General features: G+C 49.4%; 1 protein-coding gene across 14 annotated transcripts in view; it reads left to right on the top strand.

The window, feature by feature from the left end:
* The window catches only part of MSI2 (musashi RNA binding protein 2), a 212,461-nt gene that overhangs the window by 149,718 nt on the left and 40,273 nt on the right, over positions 1–22,470 (top strand). For 8 of the 14 annotated variants that reach the window (XM_069033636.1, XM_069033634.1, XM_069033631.1 and 5 more), the window contains 3 exons: positions 10,221–10,303; positions 15,623–15,737; positions 21,746–21,820. In XM_069033636.1, coding sequence (XP_068889737.1) covers positions 10,221–10,303; positions 15,623–15,737; positions 21,746–21,820 — 273 coding nt within the window. Of the gene's footprint in view, positions 1–10,220; positions 10,304–15,622; positions 15,738–21,745; positions 21,821–22,173; positions 22,246–22,470 lie in introns of all 14 variants that reach the window. The other 6 variants (XM_069033628.1, XM_069033632.1, XM_069033629.1 and 3 more) reach the window with 1 other exon arrangement.

The raw sequence follows: 22,470 nt of genomic DNA, 5'->3' as shown, positions 1-22,470 counted from the left end.
AGAAGAGACAGCTCTGGGAAGGAATACTTGCACTTTTTTAATAATCTATTTCTATAATTGAAGGATTTCAGATTTCTTTTGTAAGAGCAAGTGCCTGCTTAAACATGGAGACAAATACAACCAATAATATGTACTTGAAATTTAATGCAGGCTAATTCATTTTGGCACAGTCCCAGATATGCTGATTAAATGGCCTGTGAAGTGCTACAATATCTTGATAATGTACATTCCACATTTGATTATATAATCAATTATGTTGCACCTAATAACATTTAAAATTAGTGGAAAAGCTGTGAGCAGATTGTATCAGGTGCAGAGTGGGTCTTGGGCAGCTTTAAAAAAACTTCTACCAGCGTACACTGCGAAGGAGCAGGCGTAGATGGATCTTCAAATACTGTTCTTCAGGAAACCAGAGACTTGATAAAATTTCTGTTAATTTAGTGACTTGATTTAGCATAAAATAAGGTGTCTGCAGCTCCCCTAGTTTGCTGCTGGCAAAGGGACTAATATTTCCTATCAAGAGGTGGCCTTGCACCAGGTGTTTAGAACAGCCCCGGTGAGGCTGGCAGTAATTCTGTGGTGGCTTTAGCCCCTGGGCCAGACCCAGAGCTCAGCTCTGCCTGTGGGGGTTTCCTGCACCCACCAGTGGGAACCAGAGCTCCCCCTCACTGGCTGTCCCCTGCTTGGGGAACCTGAGTGTCCATCGCTGGGGACAGCCAGTTCCTCCATCGTGTGGGACATTTTAACGTGCTGCTGATTTCAGCTGTGGGCACTCACTGCTCCAGAGGGATTCCCCACCTGGATGGCTGGTGGTGATCACTGTGATGGGGAGCCCCGAGATGGCACCTGGGAGCAGCCAGGATCATTTGGCAAATGATTGTCATTCCTTTTTGGGAAAGTGAGTGCTTTCTGGGTGACTGGCAATGGCAGGTTAGGGGGAATTTGGCCTGGGTTTTATGGTCCTCCAGTAGAAGAGGGTTGATGGGAAACAAATGTGTTATGGCCCCAGACAAGCTGTTGCTCCATTTTTTGTTCTGTTTAAAGCAGCACTATCAACCAGTTGGAATATAGGCTTGGAGTATCGCAGGGAGTAATCTAATTAGTATGAAGTCAATTCACTAGTTCCTTTTGTATCTCGTGATTAAATAAGTGGGAAAATGGCTTGAAAATTAGGTGCTAGAACAACCCAATTACATTTCTGTAGCTTTTTGTATTCAATTTCATAAACAATTTTGCTCTTCGCTGGTTAATCAGTGAATGCCTTTTTCCAGTTTGAAAAGCACTTTTGAAATTATAATGCAATTAAATTGTGTGTGGATGTTCTGGCATAGCGAGCGTGAGGGCTGGGGGCCTGGCAGCCAGCCATGCTCTACCTTGACAGTAATGAGTTCCTGAGCTGGCAGCTTGCTGGTGTCATTCATAATATTGTCCTCGCTGGGATGCTGTGAGAGGCAGCCGGCTCTGCTCCTTCCCAGCCGGGGTGGCCGGGATGTGGCGCGGGATCCTGTCCCCTGGGCGTGGATCCTCGGCAGACCCAGTGCCTCGGCACTGGCAGTGGCTCAGTGAGCAGATCAGATGTGCCAACACCCAGTGGAGTTTGTCACAAAGTTGTAAAGCAGCTGCCTGTGCACTTTGGGCTTTTCCTTTTTTTTTTCCTCTTTTTTTTTTTTCTCTTCCTTATATGAGCCTTTGCAAGACTGGAGATTGGCAAGGGATGTGGGGGGATTAAGTGTAGTTTTCCTGGGGGGCATGACAGGGACAAGGAGGAAAACATCTCAGTGTCTTGTTATCAGAGAATTACAGAATGGTTTGAGATGGAAGGAATCTTAAAGCTCATCCAGCGAGCGGTTTTCAGTGCTTGCTTTTTGTGCAGTATTTGTCTTGTGTCCAGCCTGCTCGTGGAGAGTGGGAGCTAAATTCAGCCTCCTGGGGAAGGGTGACCAAGCCTGCATGATCCCGGGATTTATGGCCAAGCAGCATAAGGGGAGAGGCAGAAAGCTGTGTTAAGAGAAAAAGAAATAGTGTTGGAAATAATGACTTGCTTGGCAGGTTTTAACAAGTTCAGTAATGGTATTAGGTGCCCTTGGCTCAAGATAGTAACCTCCTCTTAAATGATCATTACCTGGCTAATAAAGAGCTCGGAGCGGGTCATTACAGCTTAATTTAGACGTAGCATCCTGTTTGGTTTGCACAGCGTGGCCATCTCTCAAGTTGTTGAATCTGTTGCCTGGATATGAGGCTGGGATATGGGATTGCTTGGGTTTTCACGTGGGGACCCTCCCCCAGCCCTCCCAGGACACAGGTGTCCCTCCCCACCCTCACCTGGGCAAGAGGAGCTGGTCTCAGCACTGGGTGACCACAGCCAGGCAGGAGGATATGCAGGAGTGGGGGTTCAGCCTCGTGCCCCCCAACACTGCCCTGGCCTCTGCTCCCTCCTGTTGAGCCTTTGTGCTTCTCTCACCCCATTAGCAGCAAGTTTCATGTGCAAATAATTACAATAACCAACCCCCATGCATTATTAATATTTTGAAGACATCTCTTTGATAAGCCCATCTTTTCAGCCAATTTCCTATTTCTCCCGAAAGCAAAGCATCTTTCCTCCCAGTTTTGTAAATCTGTTGTTAAAGGGAAGAAAAGGAAATGGAAAAAAGGATTCCCCCGCCTCCAAACCCTGACACCAGGCTGGGTTCTGCACCGCCTTTGTCAGCCCTGGATGGAATTATGCATCATGAATAAAAACTGCTGTCAACATGCATTGGGTTCGAAACATTAGAGCATATGGTATGTGATTATCTGTATTGTCAAATGCAATAAAGTGAATTTGGATATAATAAAAAATGTAATATTTCAGAAATTTGGTAATAAACTGTGGAAGAATTGACAGGCAGAGAGTATCTGATGCCTGTGGGCAAACAGATAAAGATGGCAGGATGTGGCACTCGGTGGCTGAGGCAGTGCAGCGTCAGGAGCTTGATTTTCTGATGGGAGCCTGAGTGGGCTGACTGGCACCCAGGGTGGTGGCCTTTGTCCCTGCCTGGCTGCCAAAATCTGTAGGTCTCACTAATGAATAGACAGAAGCACGAGGTTGCCATTCTGGTCGTAGATGGATTTATTGGATTTTACAAAGACTTGGGGTTTGCTTCTCTGATAGCAAAAAGAAACCTGTTAGAGTCTGCCATATTCTCAACCCAGCAGCGTTCTCAGCATTTCCATACCTCTGACTCCTTACTCAGCTGGGAAATCTGTACCTGAATAACAGGGAGCAGTGAAAGGCTGTGAGGAGCAGGGTGGGGCTGCTCCCAAATACTGAGGAAAAAGAAAACAGTGGAGGTAATTTTCTCCTGCAGTATCTCACATTCCAGCCTGATGCTTTAATTCCTGACCCGCTGACAAATCTGTGCCTGTTGAGACACGGATGTCCCCAACACAGAGAAGCTGAGTTAGGAACAAACTTTGGGGCCTCCTTTGTAGAAAATTCTGATGGAAAAGTGCAGATGTATCACACGTACCCGCAATTTTTCTTAGGTCACCGCTAATGCTTCTAAATGATCTGCGAACGCATTAATCGTTTCTGTTAATTAACAATATGATAAAAGTGGCATTTAGTAAGCTCTGCGTAGCGTGCGTCTCAGTCATTATGTACTTAGCGGTTTGGTTTGATTTCAGAACATTAATAAAATAAGATTTTAATGAAGATTTGTTGTTATGAAAAATTTATTACCAGGAGTTCAGGTGCTGCTGACACGAGCGTGGTCTGTGATGCACGCGGGGGTCCCTGGGTGCGCCTGCCACTGCGAGGGCTTTGCTTGGGACCCCATCCCGGCCCTGACTGGTGCCCTCTGAACCTGGAAACCTTTGGTCAGAATGGCTCATTTGAGAGGGGGACAAGGCCCTGTACTCTTCATCCTCCCCTCAGGAAAATCCGTGCCCCGAGCCAGTTTGAGTGGATTTTGGCCCGTTCGGAAGGACAGCTGCCACGTGGCTGCTCACCCCGAGGTGCCTTATCCTGTTTCTGAGCAATTCCCACTTTGTAAATGCCACACAGCCATGGGAGGATGGAGCAAGGAGCCTGAGCCTTGCAGCTTTCCTGAACAAAAGCAGAGGAGGATCTTGCTGGTGCCCTTTGTCCAGCTGGGCACTGACCGCCGCGCTCCGGTCTCCCGCCACGCCAGGATGGAAACGCCCACGCCTCAGAGCGGGGCTGGGCTCAGGCAATTGCCTGCTGATTTAATTTTAAGAATTTACTCTCCTGTCATGGAGAATATACTGACACTTTAAAGTGCTGCCTGTGTCTGCCAGGAGAACCTGTGTTCCATATCCAAGGTGTACATTAACACCCAGTAGATGTGCAGGCAGACCATGTCTTGGTGGGTGTCAGTCACAGCAGCAGGGCTGGAGACCACATGCTGTAGTTAAATGAGGATATTTTCCATCCTAGATCACAGGTTTTTACTTCCTCCATCCCCTTCCATCTCCTGGTGCATCTCTCTCCTGGTCTGGTTATCACAAGGATGAGATGGGATCCTGTTCACCTTGGAGCAGGTGGTTCCTTCAGGTGTGGTCACCAGTCTTCTCCCCAGTAAAACCCCTCCTTGGAGATAAGGAGGTAAAATCTGAGACATGTGTGTCAGACTATGGCTGTGTTCCCTGAATGTGCAGAGAGTTGCTCCTTTGGAAACCAGAACTTCTCCCTCCATGTGTTTGCAGTGCAGGAAACTGGAATAATAGGAAATAATGGCTTTTGTCAGCTTTTGTCCTAGACAGTTTTTGGGTCTAACAAGCTGAGTTGCAGTATGAAAACTCAGAGGAAGGGACAAGGAAGTGAGGGGGAAGAAATGGGGATGCAGACCACAGGGAATATTTAAATGACTTCTCCAAAGACACAGTATAAGGAGGTGGCAACGTCAGGGCTGAGCTTTCAAGTCCCGGCTCTCGTGTTCTGGGGCTGAGGAATGAGTGGCTCTTCCCTGAGACAGGATTAAACCCCCAGGTCCCCATTCCCAGACTCCGGGGGTAAATGACTTGTAGTACCTTCACAGACAGAAGTTAGAAACATCCGTGGTTCTCTGTCTGGGTAACTAAAACATCCTGTCCCCTCTGCTCGATGCATTCTGTTCAGCTACAAAGACAAGATTTGGTGACAGTGATCACAGGACTTGGTTTCACATCCCCCTCTCTTACCCCCCCTGCAAGTTTATTATTATTATTATTATTTCTATAAAGCAGCTTGGCAGGCTGGGAGCTTACTAAGGAACTTTTTCCTCTCTGATTACAAGGGATGTGTGAATAAAGTAGAACGGTATTGATTCACACCAATCTATGCATCGACTGTGTGGGAGCCACTTGCAATTCCCAGCAGCACCGGAAAGCTTTGCAACAGGGAGAAATATGACCAGGCAAGTTGAGAAAATAAATTAAACTAGTGTCAACTTTTCTTGTTTCTTCCCTCATTATTAATGGATGGAATGGGGCTCGTTTATCAAGAAGAGGAAAAATTAATTGACACGGGCTTTAATGTTATTATGCCTGGCTTGTCTGGTCACATTTCTTCATTTTTAATTTTTTTTTACTTTTGAAAGGCATTTTATTACCTTTCACAGGACCAGCTGCCAAAACTATGGGCATAAACAAGAAAGCAGGTGCATAAATAATACCACAGCAGGACTGGACCTTCCTCTGTTTCAGAGCTTAAGTAACTCAGATCTGAGGCGCGGAGCAGACGCAAGCGAGCGGGTCAGGTCTGGAGCCCTGACACAAAGGGGGAGCACAGCCTGAACTAATATTTCCTCATTACGATGCTGGGAGCTGCAGCGGGTGTCAGGCTGGATATTCCCATCTGTCAGCACAGCCGCTCCTCGGGCGGCTCCCACGCCAGGGCCGGAGGGATCGGGGACCCCAGGGACGCGCAGCTGGGCTGGTCCCAGTGCCGGCTGGGTGGGAGGCAGGAGCAGGATGGTTCTCTGGAGCACGCTGTGGGTGTGAGGGGGACTGGTCCTGCACTAACAAGCGACTGGGGGTGATTCTTGCTGGGCAGCAGGAGCAAGGTTTAAGCAGAGCTGTGTTGGTGTGATGGGAGCTGTGTAAATCTTCTCCTTTGTCCTCTCCCTGCTCTTGTCTCCTGCCCTTGTTCTTTGGGATTGCTGCGCAAGACAAAGGAGCCTTGGTGATCCCCTAGTTCCCAGAATACTTTCAGGAGCTCTCTGGTACTCTGGTTGCTGTAAGTGCAGGATGAGGCTGTCCCAGCTGCAGAGACCCCGCAGCCTCGCCAACCGTGCGGGCACAGCTCGGGCAGAGGCAGCACAGCAGATGAGATTGGGTGGCTTGCTTGACATCATCGGGTGACCTCCAGACAGCTTGGGACTTAAAACAGGCTCTAGTTGCAGTGTCTTCACTGACCAGAGCATCTTTCAGGTGGCTGGGGAGCCCCTCAGAGCTGTACCTGCCTGGTGAGGTGGGCTTGGCTCAGGCACCAGGCAGTGATGCAGGTGCTGGTACCTGTGGCATTGCTCTGGCTGGGGGCTGAGGCAGGGTCCTCGTCTGCCCATCAGAGCCCTCCAGGGTTAACCCCAGCATTAGCGTGGGTTTAACCTCTGTGGTGTGGGATGCAGTCACCTTGTTTTCCTTGTTGTAAGGCGAGCACAGGTTTGAGGGTGAGACCTTTACCCGGGTAAGCTGCTTTCATGTAATTCTGCCAGCCAGTGACGTCCTCGGCTTCTGCAGCCACAGCTGTGACACAGATCACTGTGCAGCCAGACCTGGGGCTGTGGGAATGATGCTGCCAGCCAGGGAAAGGAGATGGATTTCATGGCCATGGTGTCGTCATCTCAGCTATATTTTACCAAGGTTGACGTAAAAACTTTCAAGTGATGACAAAAGTGTGAAATACAATTGGTTCGAGGGGGGAAAAGAAACAAAATACAGAACATGGGAGCACTGACATTTGGTATCTTCAGTCTGGCTCCTTAATAGTATTTATGGCTTCTGCCTATTCTTTTACAGTATTTTAATCATTTTATGGTTTCAGTCACTTTCTCTGAACAACGTTTCTCTTATTTCTGGAATACTGTGGCAGAACGTGCTGAGATGACTCTGTGGAGCTGCCTGCCCACAGGCCTGGGCAGCTCTGATGGCTGAACAAGGCTTGGGATCAAAGGAGGTTTTTCACAGAATCCCAGAGTCATCTGGGTTGGAAAAGATCTCCAAGATCCTCGAGTCCACCCTGTGCCCGATGCCCAGCTCATCACGAGCCCAGAGCACATCAGATGTCAGGGCTGGCATCATTTTGGTGCCTGTTGGTGCCCATTAACCAGCAGATGAATGGAGTGGGCTGACTCCTTTTTCAGCAGATGAATGGAGTGGAATAACTCCTTTTTCCCAGCAGATGCCAGAGGAGGGTTTTTCACCTGAAGGTCATGGATACATGTCTCAGCTTCCTTTAGTGCTGGTGCTTGGCTCAGAGCCTCTCATTTGGGGCATCTGTTTGCCTCTTACTTTATTTTTTTCCCCTCTTCTTTGTCTTTTCTTTTACAGAAAAGATTATTCAAATGAATATTCAGTTTTATTCATTTGAATAAAAAACCCAACCGTTTGACTCTGTTAAATGCTTATCTCTTAAATAGAGCTTGTTAGCTTCCAATAATAGCTTCATTCAGAAGGATGCAGTATAATTTCATTTTAAAACGTGTGCTCCTTGACAACCAGAATCCTATTTCTGTCACCGTTTTCAACAGCCGCCTTTGTTTTGGGTTAATCTTTTCCATACACTTTCTGAGAACCATTTTTTTGTTGACTCTTAGTACCTCTCAGAAGAAATAATTGTCTATTTAGTCCAGGAAGGTTTCTGAGAGTTTTGGTAATTTAAAAATCAGCGTGTATTCATTATGGGAACTAATAAGAACATGCGTGCGGGGGGATCTTTGTGTGGGTGCAGTTATTAAAAGTCGGAATTTGATATCCAAAAAGTGAAACAAGAAAAGAATCTTAGAATGGTTTGGGTTGGAAGGAACCATAAAGCTCATCCTGTTCCACCTCCTGCCATGGGCAGGGACACCTCCCACTGTCCCAGGCTGCTCCAAACCCCGTCCAACCTGGCCTTGAACACTGCCAGGGATCCAGGGGCAGCCACAGCTGCTCTGGGCAGCCTGTGCCAGGGCCTCCCCACCCTCACAGGGAGGAATTAAGGTGCCTATGTGCCTGCAGATGGAAATCCTCTGGTTGCTCCCACTGAGTTTGAGGTGTTGGGGATCATAGGAATCACCTCTGGTTTTTCTCTCCTGGCCAGTCTGACCGAGTGCCACAGATCTTCCAGAAACCTGCAAATGCCTGCTGACACCTGCAGATTGTTATTTCATTGTTATAAAGTCTGGAAATGCAGGAAGCTGGGTGGCCATCTGATTTAATCAGACAAATAATTTCTTGATAAACCTGTGCTTAAGCCATATGGAGTGGGATGAGAATGGGAAATTTGTTTCCGAGTCCAGACATGTAATGACTGCAGCGGCTTCCTCGTGGTGTTTGGCATATTAGGGCTAATCTCCTAAATTCCCTCTCCCCTCCATCCTGGCACCAAGGCCTGACACAAGTTGAAAGAGAAATCCTCAACTGCAGCACTCGCTAATGAGCTGCTAATGATGAAGATGTTACTGGTGCTCAAACAATTAATGACTTGTAGCCCCAGCCCGGGCATCTCATTGCACTGGGCAGAGTCGGCCCAGCCACGCTTTGCTCCCAGCTCTGGGATTCCTGGGATGCCAGATTCAGGCAGTTAACCACAAAAATTTTAGGTTTAACTGCAGGTCTGTTTAAGGTAGATTTAAATGGAGTAATTTAGAAGGCAAATGAAAGACTTGAGTTATGTAAAAAAATTCAAGCTGCTGCCTGCTCTAAGTGCAAAGCAGAGCAGTGTTGTGAGCCTGGTGTGCTGTAGGATGATGGGTTACACCTTGGAGGAGGGCTAGAAACCATTCCTGGTGGGTTTTCTCCCGGTAAGAGGGTCTGAAGTGGGATGGGAGCATTCCCCATGGCTACAGGTACTGTGCACTCCCAAAAGAGCTGTCTGGGAACTGCTCGGACCTCACCTGGCAATGCACTTTCCTCTTCAGCCAGAGGCAAGGCTGCACTGGGGCTGTCCCTGCTCCAGCCTCGTGCAGTTTCACCGGTGTAGAGTCCAGCAGTTGCCAGTTTGGGGGATGGAGTTCATCCTGTTACGATTCTTAAGATTTCATTAGCATAATTGGTGTCGATGTTGGCTCATTGAGCCTTCTCCAACACATGAGATTGGGGATTTTTCATTAGCCTGAGGTTTTTCTGTTAAGGCAGGAGCAGGGAACACGGCATGTAGCTGTGGTGGGCTGCCAGATTCCTTTAGTGCAGCCCCAGCAGAGCAGACTCAGTGTACAGCTACAGGCAGGCAGCAGGCATCAAACAGCCTAAACCAGCCCAAATCCTCGGCTCTTTGAAGCAGCAGTGGAGAAGAGAGGAACGATTAGATCAGAGGCCTTAAACGTAATGGGTTCCTGGAGGCCTCAGGATGTCCTGATGAGGTATTAGAGGAAGTAATTCAGGAAGAAAGGGACAAATAACCACCTCCGGAGTGGGGCTGACCCGGCACGCGGCAGCGGGGAGAGCACACGGAAACACAAAGTGCTGCCCTGTATTTGGGAAGCATTGGGGTTTTTCTCCTTGCCAGGGGTAAATGAGGAATCATTTTCTGTCTTCCTGGATTTTTATGGTTTTTGGGTCGTGTAATGAGTCAGCTCTAATGGAGAAGTCTCGTGGAATTAAACAAGAGATGAAATCAATATGGTTCCATAGAAATATAATTGGGTTTTGTAGAGATTGCTCTTAAAAACCTATAAGGTGTAAAAGAAAATACGGCCTTATTGTAGTTTCTGAGCCATCATGTAACTGGGGTGTAACTATCCATTAAATTCTGCAGGATGGATCAAAAAATCCATAAGGAGGTTTTAATTCTCCATTAAATCCTATGGAAGAGCTGGAACAGAACCGTATTAATTTTCCCTGAGACAATGCTTCTTCCCTCCATTAGGCTACAATAAGCTCAGGAACAGCTCCATAGGCAGCAGGTGTAGTCACACATGCATGTTGTTATGGAAGTTTTCCAAAGTCCCAATGGCTAAATAATGCTTTATTAAAATGAAATTGTTACACTTAACTAATGTTTTCCTTCCCCCTCCCCTTTTTGTATCTTTATTAAATAGGATTTGGCTTCGTAACTTTTGAAAATGAAGACGTGGTGGAAAAAGTCTGTGAAATTCATTTCCACGAAATCAATAATAAAATGGTGAGTGTTGGTGCTCTGCGGCGCAGCGGTGGCAGCGAGCTCTGACCCCGTGTCACAGATGTGTGCCGTGCCCGGGGGTGGTGGGACACCCCTCTGGGAGGGTGCTGGGCACACCCCGTGTCTGCTGGAAGGGTGGTGGGGACAGGGTGCTGAGCCTGGACCACGGCTGGCCCAGCCCCTGCTCTGTCCCTCGCGGCCACAGGCTCGGGCAGCTGCCCCAGAGCAGCTTTTGGTGTATGAAGCCAAAGGGCTTGAGGAGGGTGTGAGTTCAGCTCCTCGAGCAGCCCTGGGGAAGCCATTCCCCTCCTCCTCCTGCCCTGCTCCCAGTCAGAGCCGTGATGTTTCGGGTTTGGGAGGGCAGTGCCGTGGGGTGGCCCTTACACCCCACCGTGCTCCCAGAAACTCTGCTCTGGCCCAGCTCCCGGTCTGATCCTGCTCTGCCGTGGCTGCTGCCTGCTGGCCCCTGTCCCTGTGGCTCTCTGCCATGGAGCCACAATCGTTCCCACCCAGGCCCAGCCCAGGAGCCAAGCCCGGGTGAAGTTCCTCCTCAGTGACAGGCAGGTCCCAGGTTGTGGGTTGCCCTGAGCCAGATGAAAAGGGGCATTTGTATTTCAATTGCTGCAGTAACTTTGATATTTTCAGCTAAAATATTCTTTTTCCCTTTGTCAAAACATCCTTTGCTTCTCAAATGTGTATTCAGATATGCATTGTATATTGGTCTGATACGTGTTCACAGACTTTAAATTCAATAATAGAGCTTTTAGTGTGGATAAGATCAAAGCAATCTCCTTGGCATATGCTGGAGGCCTGATTCAATATTTGACTTGCTAATTTTTCCCAGGGCACTGAAATAATATTCCTCATATTGTTCCTCCCTGCAATATGCATCTGAAATAAAAGTGGGGGTCCCCTTGGCCAAATGTGGGGTGGCAGGGCTGGGGCAGTGCTCCTGCTCCTGTGGGAAGTCTCTTGCTCCACTTCAGATGAATGCTGTGGACTTTGCCCTGTCCCATTGCCCCCCAGCCCCTCCTGCACCGGGGTCTCCTGCCTGTCCCCACAGTGCCTCACCTGGGTGCCTGTGGGGTGAGGGAGGCTCATTCCCTTTATGTAGTTGCTAAATGCTGTTAGTCTGCCTTAAAAAAAAAGAACAGAACAAACCCCAACCACCCCCACACGACAGACCCAGCGACAAATTAGAAACGCTTGGGATGTAAATGTAGGGATTGGCAGGTGGGAGGGAAGAGCTCCCCTCCAGGATTTTCCTATCCACAGCAGGAGGGCACACTCCATAGGTTTAGTTATTCCCCACAACAGGCTTTTCTCTGGAGCAGGGCTCAGGATTGCCCTGGGGAGGTGCGGGGGGAAGCTGGATGGAGCAGCAGGGCACCCCCTGGGAGGGGAGGAACGGGGAAGAGCTGTTGGGAGAATTTCTTCCCAGGTGAAAGGCTGCACAGGAAGGTAACAGGGAGCGTGGAGGATGGGACAGGGTGAAAGCACTCAAGGAACATCACAGAGAGCAAGAGAAACAGTTTTGGGTGTTGGTGTTTGTTGTTGGGTAATTATTTTAATTATTATTATCCCCTTCCCACTCCTGTGCCCGCTCAGTGCCCCCTCCAGGTGCCACCATCTCTGGGTGTTCTCTTCTTGTCACTCCTTCAGCACTGATTTTGAAAGCAGCCCACGAGCAAGGGGATGAGACATGATCCTGTCTTGGGACTGAGTCATCGCCTTGCTGATGTGTCTGCAGCTGAATCCCAGCCCCTGCGGGGGGAGCTGCGTGTCACGGGGAGCTGGCCTGGGGTGGCACACGGCTGGCTGGGGGCAGTGTTGGGGTCACATCATACTTGGATCGTGTCCCCCTCTGTCCCTGAGCTGTGGAGGGGACGAGCTCTCGCAGCCCCAGCCCAAGGCGATGGGGTTTGCAGTGGCTCAGTGAGCTGTGGCTGGGACGCCCTGTCCTCATTCCCATCCCTACCCGCTTCCCTGTGCCCATCCCAGGTTGCTCAGCTGGGACATCCGCAGCTCCGTGGGCTCGGGCTCACCCTGAGCTCGCTGCTCCTCATCTCCTGAACACCATCATTTCCCCAGGCACGGGGGCAAGCAAAGGGCAGCGGGGTGGCTGCTCCCCAGCCTATTTCCAGCTCCAGCCTCCCTGGCAGGCTATTTTTAGCTCATCCATTCTGCTTCTGTTGCCATCCGTAAAGCTTAGAATGTCAAATGTAATATTAAACGAGCAGTGGGACAGTGAAAAGAAAATGCCAGCGAGGTATTTAATAAATGGAAGTTGGAATTTACGTGGGAGGCCAAAGATGCTCCAAACATTGCAGGGGGACAATAAACCCAAACGAGCTGTCCTCGGATTATTGTTCCTTTGACAGGAGCAGGCTGCTTTGCAGAGAGATACCTGTTTTTCTAAGGAAAAGTAAAAGCTGGAAAAGAAACATGATGGGAGTAATTATTTTCCCTTAGATCCCACTGTGGCAGACTCAGTTCTCATCCTGGGTACAGTGCTGGTGAGGGAGATGAGCTGAGCCTGGAGTCAAGGTCTGATGCCAGGCTCTGGAGCAGCTGACAGAAATGTTGGGCTGTTCTAGAACAGGCCGTAACACTGCCCAGCACCTGTGGCTCTTCCTCCTTGGGGTGGGATTTTGCAGGTTTTGTAGGCCTTGGACACTTCCAGGGATCCAGGGGCAGCCACAGCTTCTCTGGGCAACCTGTGCCAGGGCCTGCTCCAGATCCTTTAGTTCTAAGCCCCAGTCACTGATCAATAATCTGGTAGATCAACAGAACCACGACTCAATGCATTTTTTAAAATAAGCTTAAAACTTCTCTGCTGTTGCGTGGTGTAGCTCGCCCATGGTGTGAGTGACACGTTGTCCCCAAGGTGATCAGAGCCCAGCAGGCTGTGAATCACACATTGCTGGCACGACAAAGTCCCCTTGTCTTTGGGTGGCTCAATGGGGGTTTGTGCATTGTGGATATTGCTCATTCTGCTTTCCTCAAAATAGCCCTGGTTTCCCTGGAAAGCTGTTAACCAGAGGTTTGTGAGACATCCCGGGCTGAGAGCTGACAGCCTGTTTTGTTGTGCTGGGTATAAGAGGCTTTTCACTCCCCAGCTCAGCCCTCCTGGGTTCCCGTGGCTGAGACTGCTCCACTTGACCCAGGAGTACCCCAGTGTAAGGTTAATTCTCCAAACTAGACTAAACAAAAATAGTGAATTTTAGTTTCCCTGCCTTTTTTTTCTTTTTTTTTTTTTTTTTTTTTTGCCTTAGAGTTAAACCTTTCTTTGTTGGGCTGCTGAAAGTGCAGCACATCCTTGTACGGGGAGGTGGAAAAAATCTGGAAATTATTAAGATGCCCAGAAATGCTGAATTGAAGTTTCAGTGAGGTCCAGATGTGTGTACAAAGACCCTTATCAGGCAGCTCTCGAGGGCAATTCAGTATGGAGCTCAGTCCTGATTCACATCCATATACATTCCCTCTTGGAGAAGCCTCACTGCGTGTCCTGTCACATGTGTGACATCCCTGCCGCCTCCAGGGTTTTCCCCTTGCAGTAACTGTGGCTGTGGAGTGGTTGTGGCGCTTTCCATCCCATTCCCCATAAGAACAGGGCTGGATTCTGGCAGAAGAGTAGCCAGGCCCCTTTTCTTTCTGTTTTTGCTGTTGATGAAGAGGCAGCATCCAAGCCCCCTGTGGATCCACTGTTGTGGTGCTTCACTCCTGTTCTGACATGGTCCCAGTTTGCTGATGGGATGATACGTGGGCAGCCTCCCAGAGCACCTCATGGTCTGACACTGCAGCCTGGGGAGTGTGACAGTCCCCTGGGGATGAGCTGGTATGGCTGGGGTCAGTCAGTCCCTTTCCCAGGACAGCAGAGCAGGGCCACGCTCCCAGTCCCGTATCCCACACGTCATCCCTCCTTTGGGGAGAGAGTCTGTCTGGATAACGGAGAATCTTCTTGCCCTCTGTAAGGGGTATAGTTGTTTACAGAGGCTTAGGAATTATTCTTCTTTCCTACTGGTGACTTTTTCTTCCCCTTTAATCCTGCTTAAAACCCCTCTGCAGCTCACTGCCATTGCCTTTGTATCCCTGTGTGCTGTGGAAATCAGAAGCAGTGCCAGGCTCACAGAGAGCAGCGGTGGGCTGGGTTGTGGTTGCAAAAGCTAATTACCAGGTTATTGTTTCTAACGGTGCTAATCCAAACTTCATTTCCCTGTTAATTGTCCATCCATCCAGGCTGGATGGGTTTTATCATCCTGACTGTGCAGCACCAGTGACCGTGAGGTGTAAACCAATGCTGTCGTGGCATTGGGAGCAGTGGCCGTCCCAAGAGATGTGGTTGTGAAATGAAGTGACATGACACACTTCTGGTGCTCCCCCGTCATTTGACTGGAGGAGTCATCTTGGCAAACTCCTGTTAAATGACGCTCTGGTTGAAAATCAGAAGGACAAAGTTAGAGGCACAAAGCTCAAACCTGTGGATTCAGCCCTCAGCCCAGCAATGCGTCCCCACAGCCCCTGCAGTGCTGGGCTGCACCACTGCATGTCACCCTCTTACTCAGAGCGTGGACTGAGCTGTGGAGCCACATAGGATTGGGTTGGGATGACTCCAGTTAGCTCCAAACCAGCTGACTGCTGCAGCTGTAGCACCAGGGCCAAGGGGAGTGCAGGGGCCGTCTGCTGCGGGCGTGAGATGGCAGTGCCTGAGCAAGAAACCATGGAGAAGTGCTGTATTTCTCCTTTTTCCTGGGAGAAAGAGGGTGGCTGGGGATCCCACTGGCAGCAGGGCTGAGTTGCTGTCTCACAGGGCATTGGTGGAATCGCCACGTGGTTCCAGTGGTGTTGAGCAACTTCCAAAGGCAGCAGGAGTAACTGAAAGTGAAAGAATGCAGATCCTTTATTGATAGGGTTTACAGAAATTTTCTGCTGGATAGAAATATTGATTCTTTATTCCTATTTTAAAAGGAGCTTTTTGTAATGATCACTGGGAGTCGTTTTCTGTTATCGATTGCCATGGAGCCATGCTGGAGCCCTCCCTCCATTCATCCCCCAAGTGCCGGTTTCCCTTTCAGGAACAAGGAACTTCTTAAATCAGCACTTCTGTCATCTTTGGGGAGTTGCAGTGGGTGGTTAAAGAGACACACACGTTTGCTCTTTTAAATCTGGTTACGCTATTCTGGAAGTTCACCTTTGAGCGGGAGGAGGTGTGGGGAGGCAGATGCTAAAAATAAACCTCCCCCCCTTAAGTAGATCAGTTCTGCATTTGACATTTACATGGAATTCATTTGCATCTCATTTGTACATGTTTCTGCTCAATAGGTAGAATGTAAGAAAGCACAACCTAAAGAAGTGATGTTTCCACCAGGGACGAGAGGAAGGGCACGTGGATTGCCGTATACCATGGACGCTTTTATGCTAGGGATGGGAATGTTGGGTAAGTGCTGCAGCCACCACTCTGGAGCCTGTGTTGCCTCCTTGATTTCCAAACCCTTAAGCCACAGGGGTGAGCAAATCCTGCACCTGTGTGGGTGCCAGGCTGAAACTTTAGGAGGGGTGGAGTGAAGAAAATAATCCTGTCTGTGGTAAATGATTAACTCCCCCCCCACCTGGAATATAAAAAATTTGCATTTAAATGGATGTTTTAAATAGCCTGTTTTACTCTTACTCGCAAAAATAGAATGATGAAAGATGCAGTGTGTTCATTCTGACTAAAAATGATCTCTCCCCTTTTTTAGAGGAATTGAGTCACACATTATTCCCCTTCTTTTAAAGGTAGCTTTGACAGTTCAGCATAGATAATTGAAAATCTTGCTGGTTCTTAAATGGCATGGATGGAGGAAGCGGGGGGATGCGTAACAGGACAGGTCGCAACAATAATTACAAGTTTCAAGGAGATGGAATGGTATTTTAGTCCTGAGTATTGTGTCCAGAAAATACTAATTAAATGGGATAAATGATATTTAATGGCAAATTCCTATTTGTGCACGAGGTCTATTTAGTTATAATTGGTTCTCATTTGTTTCTGCCTAGATAGTTCTTTCTAAATAATGTGACAACCCCCGATACTCTGTCCTCGGCCAAAATGCTGCTAATCCATTGCCAATACTTTTTTTAAAACACCGTATATTTTAAACTTTCTGCTCCCTTTGTGTCCCTGGGCTTTGCCTCAGTTGTCACCTCCTGTGTCCATGAAGCATGTGGGAATGGGAGGGCAATCTGGAGGTGTCCCCAGGCAGCAGTGAGCCTTTCCCAGGCCAGTGTCCCCCTTTGGGATGCTTGACTTTCCTGTCCTGGGTTTAGATGATCACAGAAACTGAGCACAAAGCTCAGTCTTGGAATCTGGGTTGCCCTGAGCTCTGCTGAGGAGATTCAGGGGCTGGCTGAAATGCTGGAGGACCCCAGAGCCCGTGGGGTGGGTGTCAAGTCAGAGGACTCTGTTCCTGCAAGGATCAGGCTGTTATGCTGAGGTGTCTGACACCAGGCACTGCTTGATTTGATTGGAAAAACTTCCTGCCATGTTTGCTTTATCTCTGAATTAATAGTACTTCTGTTCGTGTGGCTGGAGCGATCCATTCTGGGATGTGTAATCGGGTTATTTCAGCTGATCATCTGTTTCGCTGTCCCCACGCTCCACTGCCACCCAGCCCCATAGTGTTTGGAAATCACTTTTTATGCTTAAAATATTTATCTTGCTCTAGTCAGTCTGTGATTTCGTTACCTGTGTGTTCCCCGGGTGCCTGAGCAAATGTACTTGATTTCTGCCGTTTTCTCTTCCTTTTCCACCTGTGCTGCCCGAGGTCGGGGTGGTGGAGGTGGAGTGTGGAGGTCTGTGTGCCACCGTGCAGGCCAGTCCTGCTGGCTGCAGGGGGAGAGAGTCCAGGTCACCCTGGGAAGCAAAGAAAATCCACAGCATCATCATCCTTCACCGTATGGCCTCAGCCTTTTTCCTTGCAGCTGGGCACAAAGTGAATGGAGCTGGATCCACCCCAGTGTCCTGAAGGGAAAATTCAGCCCCCGGGTGCAGTGTGAGTCCGTTCCCACCGGGGCTGTCTCTCTGGAAAAGGATCATCTCAAGCTGTGAGAGTTAAGGAAAGAAGCCCTCAGTGAGTGGAACTGCACAGAGGAAGAGATGGGGCACTTGTTGGTCCTGCTGCACTGGGGGGCCGGGTCACCCTGACCAGTGCGACTCCGGCCGATCCCACACTGCTCTCCCTGCATTTCGGATCGGGGGGCTTGCTGAGCTCTAGTGATTGATGCATGTTGAAGGCCAGATGCTTCATTATCCACTCGAGCTGCTTTTTCATCTTCCAAGTTCCTGCTTGCTACAGTGGCACTGTGTTAAATAATTAAGTGCTGAACAAGGAAATTGCAGCACAGGAGAGCAGAGCTGCTGGATGGCCATCAGAAACCCCCGGTTTCAAAGGCTGCAGGGCCCATCCCTGCAAGAGGGGCATAATTAACCCATCAAATGATCAGACACAGAGTTCCATCGCTGCCGAGCGTTCCATGGGGTCTCACGAGGCTGGGTCAGGTCTACCCTGTTCCTTCTGTTCCATGCGCAACTGGGCTGAATCAGAGCAACCTGGGCTGCTCTGGAAGGATTTTTATACCTGTTTCCAGAGGCCCTTGCTCAAGGTCACCTTCTCCAGCTGCTGTTGACGGGCAGAGGAGGGAATCGGAGGAACGAACACACAAGACAACCCAAAGGAAGGAGCGGGGAGCGACTCCCTCCAAAGCTATTAAGGAAGTTGGTCTTTTTCATTAATCACAGCCTCCCTAAGGAGCCTGCAGCAGCCGGGGTCTAAAGGTGCGCAGGCAGCCGCTTCTGTGATGATTTGGTTGATTGGAACAAAATTAAAGTGTTCTTCTGAAAGGATTTTTTGACTGGGAGAGTCAGGAAAGGCTGAGCCTTCTGCCAGGACAGCTGCTGGGCTGTCTGGGGCTCGGGCTGCTGGTGGGACACACTGGTCTCAGGGAGAGGAGGAGCACTAATGAGCCCCGCTGCATAAAGAGTGGAGCAGATTCAGTTCCACTGATCTCCCTGTCAGCCCAGCCAGCAGGAAGAGCTGCTCCCCAGCCCCGTGGATGCTCATGAACAGGCCCCGTGTGTCCCCTTGCACGTGTCTGTGGCTGAGTGGAGCAGTTTGGTGACCAAGAAACTCGCCCTGTGCCTGGAGCCTCATGCTGGCTCCTGGCCTTGGTGCGTGGGTCAGGAGCCTGGTCATCCAAGGGCACGTGGGTGTCCCAGCATTGTCCCACAGCTTTTTGCCCTCTGTTCAGGTCTGTGCCTGAAAACTTGAAGAGAGGAAAGAAGAGAGCAACGGAGGAGCAACATTAGGAGATGATCTCCCCTCCCATCTGAAGCTGCTCTCTGTGTCTGGGACCGCAGCCACAGCGGTGACACCTGGCTCTGGAGGTGACCCTGAGCTGGGCCCCACAGCACTCATTTCTCCTGGTGATGGGCATCTTCCTGGTGTTTAATGTTAAAATTTGGCTCCTTTTAGCTTGCAAACCCATCCAGAGGTGGGAGCACTCGGTCCCCAAGCTCACACCCGCAGAGTGCGGGAGCGATGTGTGGTGGAACATGGATTTCGGAAGGTCTCTGGCAGGGCTCTGTGTTCCTGCACACGCTCAGCCTAGGTAGGCTGAGCTCATGCATAAAAGAAGCTTGTGCCCTTCAAAGAAAGTCATTCCTTTTTCCACCAGACACTGTTCGATGGAGTAGCAGCTGCAGCTCAGAGCAACACTTGGAGACAACAACTTCCATGCATTTTCTGGAGCATTTGAATTAATTTTGCAGAGGTCCCCTGTCTCCTTTGTGCTCAGTGTTCCCACATATTGACCATGAGTTTTGTCCACCCCATCACCGAATTTTAAAATGAAAAGACACTTCCATAGCCTGGACAGGAGCTGGGTGGAAGCAGTGGTGTGAAAGTGGTGTGGTTGCTGATTTGAGTTCTGCTTCCATGAACAGGAGAGTCTTGCTCTAAAGGGGGTGATGCAGTCAAAACTTGGATTTTTGGTCTAGCAACAGGGGATAATTCAAGGGATTCATCATTGCTAGTAAACCAACTGCTGGGTGCCCAGTGCAGGATGAGGATGGCACCTAATGGGAGTGTTGGATAGGTCAGCATGGCCATCATTTGGCCTGATGAAGGATCCACTGGGTGCGGCGTTAAGCACCATTGATATTCAGCCAGGCAACGTCCCCCGAGGATCAGGCTTCAAGTCGTTAGAGCAGAGCTGGGCACTGCAGCAGTAAATGAAGAGGAAAATTGAAGTAATGTTGTATTATAAATTTATGATTTCATCTGCCTGACTTCGAGAGCACCGGCGGTGCCAGCAGAGCCCCCGGGCAGCTTGGCTGGTGCCGTGGCCATCAGGCACAGCCAGGTTTGGCCAGGGACAGGAGAGCTGCAGCAGGTGTGCCCTGGGGCCAGAGGCAGGGCCATTCCAGGGCAGGCAGCAGAAGAAGTGGCATCCAACCACTGTGGGCAGCTGCCATCCCCCACTGTGCCAATCCAGCTGGGGCCACAGGTACCACACCTGCAGAGCTCAGGTGCTGCCCAGCATGTCAGTCCCTGTGCCCTGACAGTTGTGAGCTGACAGATCTGCTTCAGAATTGCCTGAATCAGAATAAACTGAATTCTTCCTCTTGGCAAGGAGAGAGGGGCTGCGGTCGGACGCCGCAGAGCGATTTTTCAGTGGTGTTAATGGCACTACGTACTTAGCAAACAATCCATTTATCAATAGTGTTGTTAAAAAAAAAGGAAAGGAAAAAAAGGTTTGTAAAGCTTAACTCTGAAAGATCTGATTTAATGACAGAGGTGATTAATTTCTAAGGGAATCCAGCTGTTGAGCTGTGAAAGGAGGGCTAAAGCAGTGTGTACATATCACTGAGCGCTGTGTGCTGTCCGGGCGTCATAGGGCTGCCTTTGCCTGGCACTGCTTAATCCCATAATCAGAATTCATCCAAGCATTTTTATCTTCCAGTTTTAGATTATGATTAATAGTACGCTGTACGTATATATAAATCTGATCGGAAATGGAGGGACTTGCTGCAGCAGGAAAAGAGCTGGGTGATGGATGGGTGTATTAAAGGATAAATAAAAGCAGAGATAGGAGCCCCCCAGAAGAGCCATTCGGCTGCTGAGCGTGTGCCCGGGCTCCAGCCCAGCTGCTGCCAAGATTCCCACTGACTTCAGACAGCGGGAGAAAACTTTTCCTGATGGTTTCTTGGTCTGGAGAGGCCTGGGGTGCCTCTGAGGCTCAGTGGGGACATTCTGCGGCATTTAGTGCACTGGAATTGCACGGGGTGGTGCCTGTTTTTAAGCAGTCTGAGAGAGGAAAGGTTGAGAATCAATGTGAGGTTAGAATTTTAGGGAACCCCGTGAGTGTACAGGACACCTCGGGACATTGGCCATGTGGGTTAGAGCAAATAGCCCCTGTGGGACCAGAGAGAATGGGTGTGCTCTGTAAGGTGGGGAGGTTAAAACACGGGGTGTCACAGTGTGCAACCCCATGGCTGCTGCCAGCCCCCGCATGGCCAGGGACCAGTGGGACATCCAGCACATGCAGACAAGAGAGTGAAGCCCCCTGCCCAGCCTGGCTGGTCCTGGCACACAGGCACTGTGTGACGCAGGGAGACTTCACCCAAGGCTGGTACCAGTGTCCATCAGCACCCTCCCTCCAGGCCCTGCTCCCTCATATTCCAGCTGCTTGTTCCAACCAGCAGAGTTGCCACTTTGTGCCTTCACTGAGGTGTTTTTATTCACAGAATGCTCTCAAGTGGGTTTTTCTCCTCATAACCCTCCCAAAGCAGCCCGAGGTCGGCTGCGCCGCTGCTCTGCCTCAGAAAGGGCCTTCGGAAGCACCTTGCACAGCTTCCTTTCCTGAAAAATTAAAAGCTCTTTGACTCCCTGGCTGGTCGCTGCTGTTGCCTCCAACTCTTTGATGTGTTAACTGTTGTCCTTCACACTCCCGGGATAAAGAATTACTACTACCTTAATCTCCAACTGTCAATAGCTCTGAAGCAAAGTACATTCATTGTAAGCTCTCCAAATGTCAGAGCAAACCCGTGTTATGTGTTTAGCCTTAGCATTTGGCATTTACTCTTCCAGCTAACAAGTATGCACAGTCCTTGGGCTCCAGACACCAAAGTGCATGTTAATTACCAGAGTGACAGGGCTCCTGCTCGGAGCTGGGCCAGCACCGGCAGCTCAAGATGTTTCTATCCAGGCTAATGATGAAACCTCTCTGCAGTTTGGCATGAGCAGAATAAATCTGATTTTTTAATACCTTCCGTAAAATTAGGTCTCACCCATCCTCCCTGTGATTGTGCATTGTATTAAAAAACAAAAAAAAACCCTTCAGAAAAACCCTTCATTAATCCTCAAACTTCTCTCTCTTGTTTTTTTTTTTTTTTACATTTCTGTGATCAAGGTTACCCGAATTTTGTTGCAACATATGGCCGAGGATATCCTGGATTTGCCCCAAGTTACAGTTATCAGTTCCCAGGTACGTACATTTCATTTGCAGATTTGCTTTATTTCCCCTCTTTCCTTCTTTTTTGGGGGTTTTTTTTTCTTGTTTGTTTGGTTTTTGGTTTTTTCCTTTTTTTAAGTCCGTAGCTGCAGGCTGAGACAGGCAAGTCTGCAGGGAGCACCTCACACAACAGCAATTTTTTTTTTTTTTTTTTTTTTTACTATTTTAAAATAGACATTTATAGCGACATACTTTCAATACATTTTTCCTAATGTATAAATTGGTACTGGTTATTTGAAAACAAAACTTCTTAAATTAAAACATAAAAGCAAGAGAGATCACTGAAGAGCTGTTACCCTCCCTTTGATGGGTTTTTCCTTTCATAGATATTGTAGAGCTACACACAGACACGCACACGCACACAGGGACCCGCACACACCTTCCCGTGCTGGCCTGTGGTAAGTGAACGTTCACTTTTGGAGTGCGAAGTCCGACCTCGCCGTGTTCCGTGCCGGGGGCTCCTCCCCAGGAGCAGCGTGCAGCCGTGGGGTGATGCTGTGCTTTGGCGTCGGTTCGCTTCCCCCGCCCTCGGCGGAGCTGCCGCGCTGCGCCGGGACTGGGGCGCTCAGCGGGCTCGGGGTGGACAGATGGTAGAACCACAGAATAGAATGGTTTGGGCTGGA

This window comes from Aphelocoma coerulescens, chromosome 19 (genome assembly GCF_041296385.1).
Source record: "Aphelocoma coerulescens isolate FSJ_1873_10779 chromosome 19, UR_Acoe_1.0, whole genome shotgun sequence".
Taxonomy (NCBI): Eukaryota; Metazoa; Chordata; class Aves; order Passeriformes; family Corvidae; genus Aphelocoma; species Aphelocoma coerulescens.
Note: the sequence above shows the minus strand (reverse complement) of the source record. Positions and strands in the feature narration are given on the sequence as shown.